This window comes from Trichomycterus rosablanca, chromosome 26 (assembly GCF_030014385.1).
Source record: "Trichomycterus rosablanca isolate fTriRos1 chromosome 26, fTriRos1.hap1, whole genome shotgun sequence".
Lineage (NCBI taxonomy): Eukaryota > Metazoa > Chordata > Actinopteri > Siluriformes > Trichomycteridae > Trichomycterus > Trichomycterus rosablanca.
Genome location: NC_086013.1, coordinates 3,100,713 through 3,116,708, shown reverse-complemented (window position 1 = coordinate 3,116,708; position 15,996 = coordinate 3,100,713). Strand labels below are relative to the sequence as shown.

The following is a 15,996-nucleotide window of genomic DNA, read 5'->3' as shown; positions in this document are numbered from 1 at the left end:
GAATGTTTATCACGTCCGCGTATCTACTGTCTAATACAGGCCACCCTTGGTACAGGCAGACGGTTGAAATCTAGCACTACGATTAAAAAACCCTGTTTGTGTTTCCTCGTCTTGTAGAACGTCACTACTCCGACGATTTATAATGTGTACAATGTGTGTGATGTGTGTATCAGAGCTTTGATTCCTCTTCACGGAGGGAGGTTAACCCACGCAACCAACTGTAAACATAAGTCATTTTAATTTAGAAAAGTGATGGGGAATTCTGGGATGCTCAGTGATGATATGGAGTGCTGTTCCAGCGATACCAGGGTCTGAAAAATATAGACGGCAGATGTTAAAATGCTTTCTTGCACATGTAAATATTCAATAATATCAGAGGCTAGATGTACAAAAAAGCTGATACTTAAAACCAATTAAAAAACTGCCAAGAGGAAATAAATTAGTTAAGGTATTTTTTTTACAGTGTTCACAGTGAACATTCTGACCACTAGTAGTGCTGCAGGCAACTATACAGCGACTGTCAAGTACAGGAAATAGCAAGCTGCACCCCAGTTCTGGATTTATTATTATTATTTGCTAATCATATATAAATATTTAAGACCAGAAAAAGCTTCAGCACAATTTTAATTGGCTGGTTCATACAAATAATTAAATAAAATACTTTCCAGTTTGTTATAATAAGGATTAACAGAAAATTCAAAACATTATACAGAGGAACCTCGATTTAACAGACTAAAAGGGAGGAGCACTGGTCCGTAAAATGGGAGTTTATTTCCAGGGGGTGTAAAAAAATACAAAAACACAGCACTAAGATCCAAAAAGGTGCTAAACATACACATACTACATGCACATAAAGAGTAAAATGAACAACGTACAGAGACATGGGGAGGAATTTCATTTAACTTGTGTGGTGGAAGAGGTGTTTTTTTTACCCGGTTCGTATAGTGGGGAGTCTGAAGCACTGCTGGTGCATATCAAGCACTAGAACTTGCCAAATTTAAGCATAAAACACGAAAAGGCGAGAACAAAGCAAGCCTCCTGACAAAATAAAAGCCTATCACTCATGTAAACAGAGAGACATGCGCCGGCTAGTGGATGAGTACTGAACTACTGGTCTCGGTACACTTCTCGCGGAAATGTGGTTTTCCAGATTTTGTCCGTTAAATGGAGGTCAGTTAAATCGAGGTTCCTCTGTATATCGTACTCGATTAGCAATCTAAGCTACACAGATATAAGCGCACTGGTAGTTCAGACTGGATTACTGAAAAACAATTGATATGTTTTACCCTGTAGGGTTGAAGCTCTGGTTGACCCCCTGCGATGTCAGAGGGCTGGAGGAAGTAGGTAGGGTGTTGGGAGAGGAGCCACGACTCGGGCTGTTGGGAGACGAGCTGCTCGACACTGCAGAAAACATATAATTATTAGTTCAGGATATGTGGCTGTAATATTTCTGACCAAAAACTGGACACAAAGGAGAAGTCAGACTCACCTCCTCCTGAAGCGAGAGGACTGAACGGTCTGGAATTCAGAGGCTGAAAGAAAGAGTAAAAGAGTATGTTACCACATTGCATACTGTATATATGATATATTTATTCTACCAGAGAGATTTCAGGTTTTAGATGCGATTATTTAGCCTGTGAGGTCACATGGGTTTTGGGAGCTTTTCCGATTCCCCTAATTCACTATTCAGACCACTGTCAGCACCCATCGCTGATTCTGAGATACTCTTGTCCGACCACAATGACCCTTATCAGTGGTAAGCCCGAAACACATCTATGAACATGTACTAACCGCTGGATCATGTAATTACCATCTGTTACGTATTGGCACAGCAGTGGTCATAATGATTTGGCTCATTCATGTATCACTATGTCAGTACATACTGTATATACGTATGCACAGACTTACCAGCCTGGAGTTGTAGTTGTGTGACTTCATGGGGGAAGAGGACACCGCTGGGCAGTAGACCCTCTTCTCCTTCTGCCGCCGGTTGCAGAACCACACCCGCACCACTTCCTTTTCCATCGCTAGCTGCTCTGAGATCATCGTGATCTCCTCTGAGTTCGGTTTGGGATTCTGAAATAGAAATACAATTACGATTAGGAAACTTATCCCAAGTTGCATTACTGTATGGCTCGAATTAAGGGGGGGAGGGCCATTCCATCGCAGGGCAGACACACATACACACACCCATTCACCTATAGGGCAATTCAGTGTCTCCAATTAACCTGACTGCATGTTTTTGGACTGTGGGAGGAAACCGGAGCTCCCGGAGGAAACTCCACACAGAAAGGACCCAGACCGCCCCGCCTAGGGATCGAACCCAGGACCTTCTTGCTGTGAGGTGACAGTGCTACCCACCAAGCCACCGTGCCGCCCCTCTCAGGAACTAAGTAAGTAATAATGTGTATTAAACACGCTAGATAGCTGACCCCCCTCCCCAAATGTCACTGTATGATTCACACCCCGCTTTCAGGTCAGCAAATACTCACGTCTAAAAAGCGTTTCTCCAGTGTAAGTTTAATGTTCGTCTCGATACTCGTCCTCTTTTTCCTTTTCCTCCCATAGCCCTCAATGAGAGGTGGTAAGGTGGCAGCGTTAGCCATCGAGTCAGAAGGGGAGTTTTCTATAGATGGGAACGATACAAGAAAGAGGGTTAAATGTTTTTATTAAGCTTCCTTTCATAAAACCGGTCCAGGAACTGTCTGTATGTGCATACCTGCATCGCTCAGCCATTTCTCCAGCAAAGGCTTGAGCTTGCACATGTTCTTGAAGCTCAGGTTAAGCGCCTCGAAGCGAGAAATAGTGGTTTGACTGAAGTCATTTCCATACAGTTTGCCCATAGCCAGGCCCACATCACCCTGAAAGAAGCACCAAAACAGTCAAATTACCATCTTAAATCAAATATCCCCAGGCGGGGCGTTCCGGGTCCTTTCTGTGTGTAGCTTGCATGTTCTCCCCGTGTCTGCGTGGGTTTCCTCCGGGAGCTCCGGTTTCCTCCCACAGTCCAAAAACATGCAGCCAGATTAAATGGAGACACTGAAGTGCCCTATAAGTGAACGGGTGTGTGTGTCTGCCCTGCGATGGACTGCCGCCCCGTCCAGGGTGTTACTGTGTGCCTTGCGTCCATTGGCAGGGATAAGCTCCAGCACCCCCCTGCGACTCTAATTGGATAAGCAATAATACAATTCTAATAATGGGTCTACTGTGATTTAGAAGCTGCTGGATTTCAATACCGTCCACAGTCAAGAGAGCTTTACATTATATGTATGTTTATGTGATCAATGATAAACATCAGTCCAGCTTTAAGGTGCTGGGTTTGGAGCAGTGGTGTCTATTTTTGCCCAAAGCTTGTTTGATTGTGGACAGTGTCACCCATGCTTCAGCAGGTTTAATCCATGGCTGACGTTTTACTCAAAATGAGTGTTCCTTGTACCTTCCTATGGGTTAAACCATGCCCAGTTATGTGTGCACAGAGAAGCCACCAGCTTCAGAAAACCAACATAACACTAAAAATGCCCAAAAAGATATAATCACCCTGCCGTAATGAAGGCTAATAATACTACTTAATAATGTGAATTACGAGTATAAGCACTGCACGAGTGTACACGACTGGTGCGCATTTCATGCCTTCGTTTGCATGCGATGAAAAGTGGATTTGAATAAGTTAAGGTCATTGCCTGCGTGAATCCCAGCTTGATGCGTCTCTGCTTGAAGGACTTGGCGAACTGCTCGAGTTCCTCCAGGTCGCTCGGTTCGTCCTGCTGCGAGGGGGCGACGTGCTTGGGCACCTGTAGATGAGACATGTCCAAGTGTGCGTCCATGGAGGAGCCGGCGAGGCCCGCTCGACCCATCACCTGCGCAAAGGAAAGCAATGATCACATATTACTACCATTACAGCACGGTGCTTTGATTAGTAACCATCCTTCCAACCACCTTTCTTCATAATAATGATTATAAGTTGATTTATAATGTTTGAGTGGTTACCTAAGATCTTAAGCTATTTGGAAGTGTGTCAAATTACTTCTGTGTCTTTACATTAAAATTGACTGGGCAGCAGAATGGTTTAGCTTACAGATGAGCTCCAAAAGTATTTGGACACCTGATCATGAGCTTGTTGGACGTCCCATTTTAAAAACAATATTAAAATAAAATGACTTCTATTACACCTGTTAGCAACTGTTCTGGCTGAAACACAAAAGTGTCCCAATACTTTTGTCCCATATTTAGGGGGTTGAAATCATCCTGTTTATACTGCAATGTTGTTTGTATGAACTTCAGACTTGACTACTCTACTGTTGAGGATTAGAGATTGATGGAGGACAGACTCTTTACCTGAGGTGTTAAGGCCAGGCCAGGCTGGTGCTGCAGGAGACTTGGCTGTGACTGAGACTGCAGTGACAGAAGATTTGGTTGCAGGAGGGCTGCAGGAAAAAAAGACAACAGTAGATTAAGTCACTCATAGAGACTTTAGAGGTTTAAAACTTAATATTCTGATTCTTTTTCATGGAAGACTTTTGCATTTGGCAGTGATTCTCGGTGTAGCGTCTTGTCTGTAAAAATAATTTATAAAGTTTACTATGATATGAACCCTTCATTAAAATTATTAAGTAGTTTATTTGTTTATACTACGAGCCTTACTAATTACTGCTTTACTGCACATTTTACCAAAATCTCAAGAAATGGATAAAAAGTGCCTCTTCTACCTAGAATTACTGTTATTTTAAATATTGTAATTAGTAAAGTCTAATTATTATGCTAGCCCACCACCTCTGAGATCAAGGTCTGAATTTCAGCATTGCTATCAGTCGGCAGGGCATCTACACAGACATGATTGGCTTTATCCATGCTGGTGTGGCTGGAGCCCTTAGAAACAATATTTGTTTTATTTTTAAAAGATCTTAAAAACATGTAAATAGATCATCTTTGATGGAGAAGAGGAATATGTCTACAGTCCAGTCCATGCTTATACAGGACTCCCGTTTGGTTTGTGAGCTCATTCTGGCAGTTTTTAACCTCTTGTGTCCCCAAAAAGCCAAACCTCTAAACTTTTATTAGTAGCATTCAGTTGGTGTATCAGTGGTTGCCAAAATTGCCTTATTGGTTGGGGGTTTTGCTGTTTATACAGTATGAAAGTAGGTAATAAAATAATAAAAAGCTTTTATAAACTCCCATATAAAGTAACAACGTCTTTATCATCTGAAAGTCTTATAAAATGAATCAGTTATGCAAAGTTGCTACTCAAGTCATCGTTATAGAGCCGAATTTAACATAAATAATTACAGTAATGTATATACTGTATAACACTTCACGATGTATGATGGTGAATTAAAATACGATTAATTATTTTATAAATAATAGCATATTTTAAGACATTGGACAGAAAAAATTAGCCAGAAGGTCCCTATTCTTTATGTCTGCCTGTAGGTGAGATTCATCGTCTTTGTAAACTCATCTACTGTTGTGTTAAGATTAGTGTAGAACAAAAACTAAAATTAAAAACTAAATATAAAATAAAAATTCAAATACTACATTTAAAAAAACTACAACTATACAACCACCTCGGGGAAGACAATGAAATAAATAGACAGTTTGCGTGAATGTATTTGCATTTGCATTTTCCACCTGATTTAAGTTCTTTTTAAGTTAAGTTTTATTTGTGGAACATGCGGGTCAGTGTGGAGCGGGCACACATGCCTACCATACAACGACACTCACAAATCACAAATCACAAAACACTCTCACACTCATGGCAGGATTTAAGAGAATGAGAATAAAACTATATAATCAAAACCTACTAAATTATACCAATCCTAAAACTGAATGAAACTTAGAAACGATGGTTTTGATTCTCTCTGCTCAGAGAGAGTATTGCTCTGAATCTGAATTCCTAATTTATATGTATATGAATCTGAATTTCTAATTTATATGAATCTGAATTCCTAACTTATATGAATCTGAATTCCTAATTTATATGAATCTGAATTCCTAATTTATATGAATCTGAATTCCTAATTTATATGAATATGAATTCCTAACTTATATGAATCTGAATTCCTAACTTATATGAATCTGAATTCCTAACTTATATGAATCTGAATTCCTAACTTATATGAATCTGAATTCCTAATTTATATGAATATGAATTCCTAACTTATATGAATTTGAATTCCTAACTTATATGAATCTGAATTCCTAACTTATATGAATTTGAATTCCTAATTTATATGAATATGAATTCTTAACTTATATGAATCTGAATTCCTAACTTATATGAATCTGAATTCCTAACTGATATGAATCTGAATTCCTAACTTATATGAATCTGAATTTCTAATTTATATGAATCTGAATTCCCAACTTATATGAATCTGAATTCCTAATTTATATGAATCTGAATCAGAATTCCTCATTTATATGAATCTAAATTCCTAACTGATATGAATCTGAATTTCTAATTTATATGAATCTTAATCTGAATTCCTAATTCATATGAATCTGAATTTGTAATTTATATGTATATGAATCTGAATTCCAAACTTATATGAATCTGAATTCCTAATTTATATGAATCTGAATTCCTAATTTATATGTATATGAATCTGAATTCCTAATTTATATGAATCTGAATTCCTAATTTATATGAATCTGAATCTGAATTCCTAATTTATATGAATCTGAATCTGAATTCCTAATTTATATGAATCTAAATTCCTAACTGATATGAATCTGAATTTCTAATTTATATGAATCTGAATTTCTAATTTATATGAATATGAATCTGAATTCCTAATTTATATGAATCTGAATTTCTAATTTATATGTATATGAATCTGAATTCCAAACTTATATAAATCTTAATTCGGTAAATATAAGCGAGGGCGCAGAAGTACGATGTTGACCGACTGACCTTGGTGGCCGGTTTGAGCCTGAGAGAGGAGGAAGGGCGAGGAGGAGGAGAGATGAGAACCAGACATGAGGACCAGCTGGGGCAGAGAATGCAGAGGAGGCAGATCCTACAAACACATCATATACAATTAAAAATAGTACAAACATGATGTGAAGTTATAATTGACTCTATGATTTTTATGGGCTGTAGAATGAATGACGGCGTACCCCGGGCAGCTGGCCTTGAGGTGCCGGCGAGCCCTGTGTCAGGTGGCATGTTTTGTGTGATGATGCAGAATGAGGAGAATCATTCAGGTCCTCTGTTTTAATCTGGAAACCACAAGGAATATTTAGTGTGTGTGTGTCAGACCCAGAACTAAAAGTAAAACCATAGTTTTAAACCAAGTTCAATCAATGTTGTTATTCAACAGGATCCAAAATTGGCCCAGTTATTTCAGACACTTCAGGGTCTGATCTATTTACCTTTGCTTTCAGTCAGTACCACTACATTTCACCACTCTTGTAATGTCAGATTGGAATCCTGACTGGTTAAAGTCGTCCCAAAACTAAAAGTAAAACCTAAATATCCTAAATAAACTTGTAAAAAACCTAAATATACCTAAATAAACTTGTGTCCAGATGAACTGATTCAACTTTGTGGATTTGTGTACCTGGATTATTGAGCATGCATCAACAGATAAAACCTAAATAGAAAGCATAGTGGCAGAGCAATATCAGTCCAAGGCATCTAGCTTGAATCTTCGCCTTTTGTCACTATTTGTAAGGAATTTGGCACGTTCTTAATGTATCTGTGTGGATTTTATTTGGGCGGTTGGGTGTCTTCTGACCTCCAGACCTTGCCGAAGGAGGACAGACTGCTCTAGACTGCTCTAGTACGTGTGTAATGCTGGTAATGCCAAACTCAAATCTCACATGAAACTGTATTAAATATTAAAGACTGGAATCCCATGTGTGCAGGTGTCCGTTTGTGTGTGTGTGTATGTGTGTGTGTGTGTGTTTTCATCCTAAAGCTGTTGGACCTGTTTAACAGGTGCCAGCTTTTCAAAAACACTCCTTCCCTCCCTTCGGGCTAGAGCATATGCAAATGGGAACCTGAGGCAAGTTCCTGTACATGAACACAGCGCATCGCAGCACATCGCAGCACAGCACAGCAGTGCATTACATTACATTACATTACATGAGAAATACAATATACGGTGGATAGACGGAGCTAATCAGGGATCACATAGTTGTTTTGGAATAAGAATTTAGCAGATGGTGCATAAACATGGTGCAGATTTTTTTATTATCAGAAATGAATGATTTACTGGATCTGTGTTTACCTGTCGTGTGAAGTCGATGCCATTTTGTTCAATTTCTGTCAAGAGAAAATAGTTAAAAATAGTTAATAATTATTGCACAATCAATTATCGCACTGTGACATCAACTCAATATCAAAGTTTCATCTGGATTTTAATACTTTTTAATAAGTTAGAGATCAGCCCCATCCGTCCCGCCGAGCCTTTGTCCTGAGATAGCCACAGTCCGTTTAGAGCCTGCGCTGGGGGTTCAAAGGTTGTCGGGGGCCAGGTAATCTGTCCTCATTTGAAATTCAAATGGGCCTGTGTGCGGCTGCGGTTAGCGCATCAGTGCTCGCTGGTCCCCGTGCTATGGAAATCGGCCCTCCTCTCCGAGCCAAACTTCCAGTATGGAAATGAGGCGCCCATGCAAATAGGCGCGTAGCTATGGCAACCTTTTTGGCAGGCCCTCGGATTTGAATGTTTACAAGGTCCCAGGTGTGGAGCGCACCTTCGTTTTCTTCTGTCTGACCTTTTTCTCTCTCTGTGTCTTTTGTAAACAACAGACACAATAGGGTCTCAACGGGGTCTGAGACCACTATTAAGAACACTTAACTCATCCGGTGTTAAAAACTACCAACTACCAACTAATCTTGTTGGACTGTTCAATGAAATTGGTGATTTATTATTCAATAACACCTGATATTAACTGAGCAAGGCACTTTATGATTTGTTTTATTATTAATGTTAATATTAATATTACGTTCAGATATTAGCAGACAATTTCCTTGCATGAGGAACATCAACAAACGTTTAAGCTTTTCATTCAAATATTCCATTGGCGTCTCTTTTGTAAACAACAGACACAATAGGGTCTCAAAAGGGTCTGAGCCCACTATTAACAACACTTAGTTTACCCAATGTTAAAAACTGGCTCTTAAAAACAAATCTAGTTGGGCTGTTTAATGAAATTAGTGATAACTAGCGATAGTTTGATTCATTATTGAATAACACCTGATATTAACTGAGCAAGACACTATACGATTTGTTTTATTATTAATATCAATATTAATATTACGTTCAGATATTAGCAGCATTTAAGCAACTCTCAATGATGTATATTAATCTTTTTCATGTAAATATTCAGCCATCTAATATTCACGTCAATGAACTTACATTAAATAGTCCACATGAAACCTGCTGTGACATTACACCTGTACACCACACACTTTCAATCACTGTTTATTATTCAACAGGACCCAAATTTGGCCCAGTTATTGTAGCCACTTTGGGATTTGTGTTATTTACAACTGAATTTTGTGTTACTTTCCGTCAGTACCACTACTTTTTACTTGTTACATAATGTCAGAATGGAATCCTGATGGGTTTTTAGGGACCCTCTAGGATTTATCTGCTATTTTCTACTGATTAAAGTCAATTGTAAATTGTAAAAGTGAAGTCGTGGATGCCCCTGGTACAATGTTAACTGTAGCCTCTTCTTTAACAGCACAAATAATAATCTAGTGCATCCCTCAAGGATTTATGTTCATTTTTACATCTATAAGCCAACAAAACAAACTTCCATTACTTTGGAAATAAGCAGCGTGTTTGATTAATGTGTTACATTATATTCAAAAATTGTTTGTGTGAATAAACATCGTTTGACCTTAAATTGTTCTAAAAAAATCAGTGTTTTATTTATAGTTATTTTATTCAGGTAACATTTGTTACTACATGCTCTCCCTTATTCAACTTGCATTACTTTTTTACTATGTGTTTGATTCCTGTGGACTTTGTTCCATTACATTTAAAACAGTGTAGAATTTTGTACTACTGTTCATATGAATCATAATCTTTCTAAAAATGATACTTTACATTTACTTATATGTTTTATTTATAGTTATTTAATTCAGATAACATTTGTTACTACATCCATCCCCTTATTCAAGTTACGTTACTTTGTTTACTATGTGTTACCAAAGATTAAAAACGTTTAAATGATAAATCTCAATCTCATGCACTAATATTTTCTTGAAATCATTAAATTATTTATTAAAGCTGTCGGAATATCGAACCCGCACCAACTCATTTGTTTTTTATATATAGAAGCTAATGAGCTCAGTCTGTGATTTATATTCTACCTGCTTTGCTTTCAGTCTGAACAAACATGCACTGCACATTGTTGTTACGTTACATTAGCAAACAATTACGTTCTTGTATGGAAAACGTACGTCTGTCGGAATATCATGTTTGTGACTTGCTTAGTTATACAATGAAGGTTGGTTTCATTCAAATTAAACTTAGACGTTTTTGAGAACCAAGTGCTTTGACATTGATCCATATCTGCACTTCTTAACCTTAGGTTCTTAACCTTAGGGTTATGTCTGTGGAAAATTGGGCCCATTCAGTCGAAGTGCATTTGTATGGATGGGAAGTGATTTTGCTCAGGAAAGCCTCAGTTGATGTTCTAGTTCGTTCCACAGCTGTTCAGTGGGGATGAGGTCAGGGCTCTGTGCAGAACACTGGAGTTTCTTTAAATCGGGAGAGGAAAGGGCTTCCCTAAGCTGTTGCTGCAAATTTTAAAGCATAAATTTTCCTTTATATAACTGATTTATCACAGCTGTTAGCAACTGTTGTGGCTGAAACACATGAATTTAATCATTAGAAGAGGTGTCCCAATACTTTTGTGTCCATACTGAATGAATATGTTATTCTTTTAAGTCATTAAGAACAAAGTTTAATTTCTTTTATTCACTTAAATAAACAGTGAACAAAATAAGAAAACAAAGATAAAAACATTAATGATTGTAGCTTGCGCAACAACACCTGATAATGACTCTTTGATAATGATTCAGTTATTACAGTCGCTTTAGGGTTCACGTGTCATGTGCTGCTGCTTTTATAATTATTATTAATTTTTCTTTTTTTTCAAAAACCGCTTCATCCTGGTGAGGGTCACAGTGGGGCCTGGCACCACCTTCATTCATTTGGCTCATGACAAGATGGACATGGTGCAATTCAATCATAGAGCAACTCACACTAACACCTAGGGACGATTCTGACGATTTACCGTAGCCAATCCACATTCTGCATTAAGCAAACACACCCATGCAAAACGTCTTACCAGCAATGACCTAGAGCAAAGTTGATCCCAAGTCCTCAGGACTCATTTAGCTGTGCGGCACCCACTTTAACAGCTGAGCTGCTCTGCCACCCATAATTTAATAATGAATAACAATAAGAATAAAAGCTTCAGAACAGCTTCACGTATGAGAACTTACATAATAAATCAACTATGGTACCACACAGTTGCTCATTTTCCTAGTAGTTATCTATTAAAGCTTTTTATAGTTTTATTACAATAGCTCATGGACACTTCATCGGTAATGGAATGATTCACGCTATGCTACTGAATCGTGAGCTGATTAAAACAACAAAAATGAAAAGAAACCCAAGTACAAGATGTTTTTACCAAGGTGAAACGATACTGTGGCTAAAAAACACTAATAGAAACATCCGCAGCTCACAACAAAGACAGTGGACAGAACAGGGACAGTGCAGATCAGAACTGGATGTCACAATATGACAGGATGTGCCGGCCATCTGAGACAAGCCAGCTCTCAGAAAAAAGGAAAGATAGGGAACCGGCAATGGGGGAGCAGCATCCCAACCACACCAACTGGCGCACCCCGAGCATAACATGGATTTACGGGTGGGGACAGCTCTAAAAAGGGACATTAAATCTGTTCTCTTATAGGGTGGCTTCATTGTGAGGCCCAAAACGCTGTGACAACGCGGTGAGTTACTAATAGAATTCTGGCATCATGCACCAGAGAAAGACCGGAACGGATCGGACCACACATCCAAGTATCATGGTTTCAGATAAAAGCAGGTTTGCCAGATAGAGGAGCTGCCGAATCTAAGAGAGGGAATGTATCCACCACACATTTATTATTCTGATTGAATGATTAAAAAGGGTTCATTCCCTAGTTATGATGGAAAGATATAAACAGGGTGCAAATGCCAGTCTGTTTAAGGTAGAAAACACCTGTTGTGGGTGCAAACAGTTTTGATTTTGAGGTACCAAATTTAATTGACGCAGCATTTACAGGGTATAGTATAATTTTATTATTATTAGTGGCATTAAGTTGTAGGATTAATGAAATAAGCTTGCATAGATGATATACCCACATCATTTCAATTTAAATATATACTAATAACAATAACAAGGGACCTTTTTATAAATCTAATATATACTGTATATTGGTAATTATGTTATATGGTCTTATTATTTAAATTAGGCTACCAATAGTTCCATTTAAATGAACTCTAAACCCTAATGATCCGTCCTAATCTCTCTGTGCTAGTAAGCATGACGCGATAAAATAAAATATATTTATTTTTTATGCATAAACCAAACACAGTTTTTTAAGATTGCTTCTAACTACAGCACATTTTAAGAAAGATCTGACCGCTCCGAGTGTTCCTATACAGGTGTAAGTAGCTAAAATCCAGCTAATCCTCATTACAAATGGTTTCAGTGTAACAATGTAGTTCTGACACTCATGAAACTGATATTTCCCAGTTTTACTACAGGGAACAACATGACACAAAAAAATCCTCTTTTACATTCTGTCTTGGAATCCCAGTTCCTCTTTTTAGCGCCTGTTCCATTGAACCATGTGTCAGTATCGCCTTAGGATAGGAACGCTTCACCGCAAACAGTCCATCCCCCCATACAAATGCACATAGACACACACACACACACACACACACACACACACATCCTGGTACATTACATGTCCTATATGAACATCGTACCCTAAAGCGCTTCATGTTTTTATGCCTAAGTCATCGTTTTGTAGAGCTTTTCTGGTCGCTTGCGAGTTTAGCCACAACAAACCTCATTGCAGAGTAAAAACAGGTTCAGGTAGTGTTTACAGTGTGTAAAGTGGAGTAATCAGCAGTTTGTAAGAAAAAAATATATGCTAATATGCTAATATCACTACATTATTAGGAAATTGGGCGATATTTCCTGAACATATATTCATTTAGCATTTTTAATCTATACACTATAAGGTTTCAAGTGGCTGACAAAAAAAGAAACAACAACAAACCATGACTAATAAAAGACGTTAATCCCGTGGTGGAACGACGTAGCCGTTACGGTTGAAAATGTGATCAGGGGTTTTGTTCAGACCTGCCCGAGTTTAAGACCATGACGGCCTAGACAAAGAGCAGAAGTCGGTGGTCAAAACCACAAACGGCTGATGACAGACACACGAAAGCGTGTACATCTTTCTTACGTACCATCCCAACCCACCGCACGAGTCCAGCAACAAACGTGCCGTCAAAACGTAAAGTCTAAAAACACTGTCATTAAAAAATGGTAGTATGTTTGAATGAGTTTTTCTTTATATAGTAACTTTATACAGTGCTAAATACTCGTTCCACAGCCTGAATTATAATGACTGCGAATTGTTTTCTTATAATAACGTAACAGTCATAATTGAATGTTTCTTGGAGAAGCATAAGTTTGTTTATTATTTAGATATTAATATACAGAAAAACGCACAAAAAAATCAAGGAAAGCATTTGTACGTTGTGCATTTACCCTCTTAATAAAAGAAAACATGCTGGCATTATTAAAAACAAGTGATCTACAAGAATTACAAGACGCAAGCGTTTACGTACTACGTTTTCATATCTTTCTTGTATGTTTTCACAGTTAATTGCAACCCCAAGGGAACATAAGTATTATAAACACTAATCACCTTAAACTATGGATTTTTTTCAACCCAGATATGTATAATTTCCTTAAAAAATCTGCAGTACTCATATAAACCTGACAAACAACAATTATCCATAATGCATAGATAGGTCAGAACCTTCAGAAATACTTCATTGTTAGTATGGTAATATAAACGTAACTTAACCTAACATAGTAATATAAGGCCTGTAGTCCTAAATACACCTGAATTTCACCGTGTATCATACAAGCGATTCTTAATAAATGAATTCTGTTGTAAGGACCAGAAAAGAATCAAGTCTTTGCATACTTTGACCTATGATGTGTGAATATGTGTATTTAGTTTGTGTACGATTTAACTGAATTAAATACTTATATATACCTAGGTTTTTCTACTATTAAACTTAAACTGATATACTGTACTAAGACGTGGTGTTGGACAATCCCGGTGATGGATTGTTTTTTCTACCTAGAAAAGTATATATTAAATATAATAAATATACATTATATAGTGAATATTATCACTTCAGTATTCTGTATCCACCACAGATATACCACAGATATATATTGCAACCATATAGCTTTAAGCATCTGAACCTGGGGTCATAATAGATTTAAATTATTATATCTTAATTCATCTAATTAAATCATATTTTTCTATATCATATTTAATATTCATCTAATTTAATCTAATTAATCAAATTTTCTTAATTAATATTCAATAGTATTATTTGCATGCATCATATTTATACTATAGGTTTGTACTTATATATGTGTGTGTTTTAAATCATTATCTATATATTGATATTTTATAATTTTCATTATGCAGTTTATTAATTGAAAGCCCACAAAAGGGAAAATTAATATGACTATGAAGGAATCAAGAAGACGGAGCTTTTCAACCTAGAAAAAGTCCCAACTCCCCACACACAATCATTAATTCAATATTCTGCAATCAATTCCATCAGACGAAGAGTTCTTACCTGCGAGCTTGTGCTGAGGATCCCTCTGCTCGATGGCGTCTGTGCTCATCTTAATATCTGTAATGATAAATATAGCTGATTTTCCTACAGGATCACAAACTTTATGCACACACTGGGGCAATTCATGACCTGGTCAGGAAAATGAACTTGAGGTTTTATTCTAATGGGTCTGACTTTGAAAAGGTTGCCTTTATGTAAAGGGCTTGTTGTAATATTCATAAGGACCGAGGGGTTCCCTGTTCGACGTTCTGCCTCTGCCGCCAGTTGCTCGGGCCCTCCTACCTAATCTCTCCTAGTCAAAAACATTTAAATCCACCAATATGCCACGTAAACAGGAGACCACGCAGAGAGACACGGTTCTGACCAGCGTGGAGCGAAGCTGACCGGGTCAAAAAGGGAAGTCGGGACAGATTGAAAGGCCACAGGTAAGCAGATGCTTGAAAGGTTTTAACACTCACCTCAATTAGGAGACTCTGGACGTGGACGTGATTCTCTCTCGCTTCTGTTCTCTGAGGATTGTGAGTGGAACTCGGAGCCTGATGGACCAGCCAAGTTGCTGAGAAACTTCAACATTTGGCAGTGGGTTCAGGGAGAAGTATTCACCTTTTTCACAATCCCGCACGAGCTGATAGACAGGTGATTTGCATAAGGCCCACGGTGCGTCCTATCCAGACGCACTCTCTTTGCATAAAACAACATGGGGGAGACGGCAAACTCTGGGTGAGTGTGTGTTGCTTCTCAAACTCAAACTGCGGCTGTTTTTTTTTGCCTGCAGTGTTTATGTTGACACAGAGGCAGGCTTGTAAGGCTGATTGTGTTGATAAGATGTCAGGCTTGGGATTTTTTCCCACTGGAAGTCCACCACTAGTCTTGGTAATCTTGACATCATTATTCTGTTGTGTTTATGTCAGATGTTCCTTATTTAATGGTGTTTTTGGGTGCTTGGAGTGGAGCAGCGGTGAACTGTGCTGTAATCCAGGGTTAAAATCAGGCATCTACATTCAGACATGATTGACTGTGTCTGACAGGCGGCTGGTCAAGGCCCTGTGTTGGATTGGTGTCCTGTTTGGGGTGTGTT

General features: G+C 38.1%; 1 protein-coding gene across 2 annotated transcripts; it reads right to left on the bottom strand.

The window, feature by feature from the left end:
- Positions 1-254: 254 nt before the first annotated feature.
- Positions 255-14,967, bottom strand: pou2f3 (POU class 2 homeobox 3). Of its 2 annotated transcripts, XM_062988912.1 has the most exons (13): positions 14,919-14,967; positions 8,232-8,266; positions 7,117-7,218; positions 6,911-7,016; positions 5,692-5,697; positions 4,336-4,424; positions 3,681-3,857; positions 2,720-2,861; positions 2,493-2,626; positions 1,909-2,076; positions 1,490-1,532; positions 1,287-1,401; positions 255-311 (listed from the first exon to the last, which is right to left on the bottom strand). In XM_062988912.1, the coding sequence occupies exons 1-13, from the start codon at positions 14,965-14,967 to the stop codon at positions 272-274; spliced, it is 1,206 nt and encodes a 401-aa protein (XP_062844982.1). In that variant the 3' UTR covers positions 255-271. The 2 variants fall into 2 exon arrangements, with proteins under 2 accessions (XP_062844982.1, XP_062844981.1); XM_062988911.1 differs by lacking the exon at positions 5,692-5,697.
- Between the last annotated feature and the right edge of the window lie 1,029 nt (positions 14,968-15,996).

Excerpts from the sequence above, each read along its gene's own strand:
- pou2f3 (XM_062988912.1), bottom strand. The coding sequence starts at position 14,967 with ATGAGCACAGACGCCATCGAGCAGAGGGATCCTCAGCACAAGCTCGCA. Across the intron at positions 3,858-4,335 it reads GCCTGGCCTTAACACCTCAG|GTGATGGGTCGAGCGGGCCT; the intron begins GTAAAGAGTCTG and ends TCCTTTGCGCAG. Across the intron at positions 312-1,286 it reads CAGAGCTTCAACCCTACAGG|ACCCTGGTATCGCTGGAACA; the intron begins GTAAAACATATC and ends TATATTTTTCAG.